General features: G+C 36.2%; 1 protein-coding gene across 1 annotated transcript in view; it reads left to right on the top strand.

The window, feature by feature from the left end:
- Positions 1-206, top strand: part of LOC104715350 — a 2,275-nt gene extending 2,069 nt beyond the window's left edge. The window contains exon 4 of the mRNA XM_019229971.1: positions 202-206. Coding sequence (XP_019085516.1) covers positions 202-206 — 5 coding nt within the window. The remainder of the gene's footprint in view (positions 1-201) is intronic.

Raw genomic sequence — 4,736 nt, 5'->3', positions numbered from 1 at the left:
TATCATTCTTAAGAAGATTGAGATGTTTAGAGGTTGATTTTTTGTTTTCAGATGGTAGACTTTTCTTTGGATTTATAAATTTACAATGAATTTATTGGAATCATAAGTTATGTGTTTTGGGATTATGATTTAAATGTTAAAGATACTTAGTAAATGGTGTGTTTTGTGAAACTTTTCTTATTTTGGATGGTATTTGTACAGATTAGGGAAAGAATGAAAATTATTTAGGAAGGGTTTATAGAAAATCAGGATGGCTTTCCTCAAATGCGCATCTAGGAGGATCGAACCCGCAACATTGAGAATTTAGAAGTGGGAGAGTAACCAGTAGGCTAAAGCCTGTTATTTAGGAATATGTTATAAGCTTTAATATATAATGTCAAACATTTAGGAAGGGATTACAAAAAATAAGGATGGCATTAATAAAATGCTCATCCAAGAGGTTCGAACTCGCGACATCGAGAATTTACAAGTGGGAGAGTAACCAATAGGCCAAAGCCTGTTATTCAGGAATATGTTATAAGCTTTAATATATATGGTCAAACATTTAGGAAGACAATTAGGAAGGGATTACAAAAAATTAGGATGGCATTCCTCAAATGCGCATCCAAGAGGTTCGAACCCGCGACATTAAGAATTTACAAGTGGGAGAGTAACCAGTAGGCCAAAGCCTATTATTCGAGAATATGTTATAAGCTTTATATATGGTCAAACATTTAGGAAGAGATTACAAAAAATAAGGATGGCATTCCTCAAATGCGCATCCAGGAGGTTCGAACCCGCGACATCGAGAATTTACAAGTGGGAGAGTAACCAGTAGGCCAAAGCCTGTTATTCAATAATTAGTAATAAGCTTTAATATATATCGTCAAACATTTTGGAAGGGATTACAAAAAATAAGGATGGCATTCCTCAAAATGCGCATCCAGGAGGTTTGAACCTGCGACATCGAGAATTTACAAGTGGGAGAGTAACCAGTAGGCCAAAGCCTGTTATTCGGGAATTAATAATAAGCTTTAATATATATGGTCAAACATTTAGGAAGGGATTACAAAAAATAAGGATGGCATTCCTCAAATGCGCATCCAGGAGGTTCGAACCCGCAACATCAAGAATTTACAAGTGGGAGAGTAACCAGTAGACCAAAGCCTGTTATTCGGGAATATGTTATAAGCTTTAATATATATGATGAAATATATAGGCTATTTATTTTAGGAAGGCTATTTTGTTATTTAGGATAGCAATCCCTAATAGTGTAGGTATGTAATTTAAGAAATAATGATGCATAAATGCATTCCCAACCTATAAAAACACACAAAAACAAGAATGTGTGTTAAAGAAACTGAAAGCTTTCATAAATAACAACATAAAGGTAAGACAAATTATATCTGCTAAAAAACTTAATTATATTTAGGAAGGAGTTTCTGAAATTCAGGATGACATTCCTTTACAGTATAAAAGTATGTTGTCTTAATGTTTCACATAACAGAATGGCTACCCAATCAAATGAAAACTATAAATTGAAATTAAAGAATAGAATACTGTAAAGTATGAAACACATCATCCTAGTTGTATCATCCTCTACAACACCTACAAAAAAAATGAATGAAAAATGTTAAAATACATATCCCAAAAATGTCACAGATTCAACATATAGCTTTGTTGTATAAAAGTTATCACTAACCGATAATCATATGGGAAGTCGGCATGTACTCTTATTGTGTCCTGCTGTGCCACATCTACTGCACTTGTGACTCTGAGACTTTGAACCTGGCACCCCAAATTCTCCATCAGATCGCTTTCTTTTTTTTGGTGGTCTCCCACTGTTTGGCTTACTAAATGGAGGTGCACAAAAGAATTCTTCTATAGAATCAGGGAAAATCCAATCTTTTATATCTCCATTCGGGTGTATGCTTTCAGCATATACTTTAGCCCATGTCTCAGTCAAGTAGCAAACATGAACAAACTTATTTTCATCCCTATTTGAACGCTTCGCAGCAACAATGGCGTGAATGCACGAAATTTTGTCGATGTCAAAAACACAGCAACTGAAATGCATGTTCTTCAAGTAAACAATAAACTTGTTAATGTTGTCCTTCACCTCAAACTCGTCTTCATCAACTTGGAAAACGTCAAGTTTCATTGCATCTGAGAATCTTGATACCAACTTCTTCACTACTTGCAGCGTGACAAGCTTGTCATGTTTAGCAGCCTTTTCACGTCTCTCATGAAACCACGAAGTCAAAGTTAACCTGATTGTCTCAAGAAGAGAAGGAACTGGCAACTCTCGTGGTTCTTTCAACATCGAATTAAATGATTCTGCAATGTTTGTTGTCATAATATTGTAACGATTTGAAGGAGCATAGGAACAAGCCCACTTTCTGAAATCGGCCTTTTGTAAACACTCAGCCAACTTAGGATTTGCATCTTGAATCTAGATGAATATTTTAGCAAACTCTTCACGAGTATAAGCAATGGCTGCAGATTCAACAAGTGGCAAATATGATTGACCCTTGAAACTTACTTTGATGTTGTTTCCAAGGTGGTATTTGCAGATTCCATGATGTGATGCTGGATACAACTCTGTAAGTGCTTTTGCAATGGACGATGCACAATCAGAGACAAACACCAAATCTGGGGCATCAGGTATGATAGTACGAAGACACCTAAAAACAAATTCCAAGATTTATCATTTTCTGAATCAACAATAGCAAAGGCTATCGGGTATAGGTGTTGATCTCCATCTTGTGTTGTAGCTACTAATAAAGTTCCTTTAAATTTCCCCTTCAAGAAGGTACCATCTACTGCAATCACTCTTCTCAGCAAATCAAAACCTCTTATCGATGGACCGAATGCAATGAACACATATTTGAATTTAGTACCAGAATCCATCTCAAGATAAACAACTGATCCTGGATTTCTTTCCTTAGCCATGAACAACCATTTTGCTATGTTGTGGTAACTGTCCTCAGGAGTTCCTCTAACCAAAATCTGAGCTGCCTCTTTTGCTCTCCAAGCTTTTTTGTATTGTATATGAACACCATGATCTAATCTAACTCTCTCAATTATCTGTTTTGGCTTGAGTCCAGCCTTCTTTTCTGCAAAATGACTGCAAATAAAAGAACCAAGGAGTTTTGCAGTGGCTTGCCTATGGTTCGCATTCCTGTATGTTGTATCACAATTGTGTTCTCCCATATACTTAATCACTACAAAGAAATCAGATGACTTGAGCTTCATTGCATGCATCTTCCAGTTGCAACTAGGATCGAAACAACCCAATCTCAATCTCGTTCTATCTGACCACAAAGATCTGAACTCAAACTTGAACTCAAGTGCAAACAGCCGCATCTTCATCATCAACTCTGCTTTGTTTTTGAAATATTTCCCCTCATGTATATAATCAGTCCCTTGAGTGTGATGTGAAAAACCTCTAGGAATACCATCATAAATCACTTTTTCAGCAGTTGAACAGGTATCAGCATGTGATTCAGAAACTGTGGCGCCACTTCCACTTGGTTCATGAAAATCCTACATATAAAATGTAACAATTAGGGAATATCTGATAAAGACTTTAGGATGACTTTCCTAACATATAAATATCAGACTTCATTTCACCATATCCTTCTTAATGCACAAAGAAAGATTCTAATATATATGACTCTATTCTTCACAGCAAGCACCTATTACAAAAAACACATATGTATTCTATGATTTGAAAGACATTGTTTTTTGAGTAAAAAAATAGAGCCAACTTTACCTTGGTTGTTAGATAACGAACTGATGCAACAGATATATCACTATTCGAAAACTGAAAACCTTGAATGCATCGGTTGTTCTCGAAAGTAGCTGACATAGTATTACTTTCTACATTCCCAGAATCAATAGGCAGCTACATAAAAAAACAAAAAAAAACATCAAATATAAGAAAGACATACTAATGCAGTAAGAAAACTACAGTGTATTCACTTACAGTTACACATAAACGATTCAACTCAGGGTCATCTTGAAACTTCCTGAAAAACGTCTGTACTTGACGATCATTTCGCAAATACATTGGTGGAGAATCTTCTACCATCAAATTCATCCTTGAAGAAAGCCTATAGCTAAGTTTAATATCATTCACTAAACAATCAAGTCCAAAATCTTCAATTACCATCTCAGCTAAAACCTTATATGTGATATTCTCATCTACTTCACTAAGAGATCCTCCTTTTTTAGAATCAATTGCAAAATCTCATACTCCTCTATCATTTTGTTTCCACTCCCCACAAACAGAGTATAACTCAATCATAGTCACTAATCAGGTTAGAGATCATCTTGCGATTGAGGCTAGATCTTAATATGAATCGAGAGGAACCACTACCAAATTGAACTTGCGAATCGAGAGGAACCACTACCAAATTAAGCAGGATCGATCACTAAACTGACATCAGAGCTAGATGGGACACAACGACGGAGCTAATCGTTACCAGAAGATCTCGTCGGAAAAGTTGGTGCCATCGTATCTGTAACATCCGCGAACCAATTTTTGCAAATTTGGTGTGGGTGTCGATCGACACCCTTGGTGGCATCGATCGACACCATGTTTTTCCGGTTTTGTCGGGTTTGATTTAATTGTCGATTGGTTCGGTTTGGTTCAATTAAAATCCCTAAATCGTGTGTAAAAGGGGGAAACGACCCTAGGTCGTGTTGTTTTGTTGGTAGTCGCCGCTTTTGAGAGAAAGAGAAAGAGAGAAAAG

The sequence above is a fragment of the Camelina sativa genome, chromosome 9 (genome assembly GCF_000633955.1).
Source record: "Camelina sativa cultivar DH55 chromosome 9, Cs, whole genome shotgun sequence".
Classification (NCBI taxonomy): Eukaryota; Viridiplantae; Streptophyta; class Magnoliopsida; order Brassicales; family Brassicaceae; genus Camelina; species Camelina sativa.
This window is presented reverse-complemented; position numbering and strand designations above follow the sequence as displayed.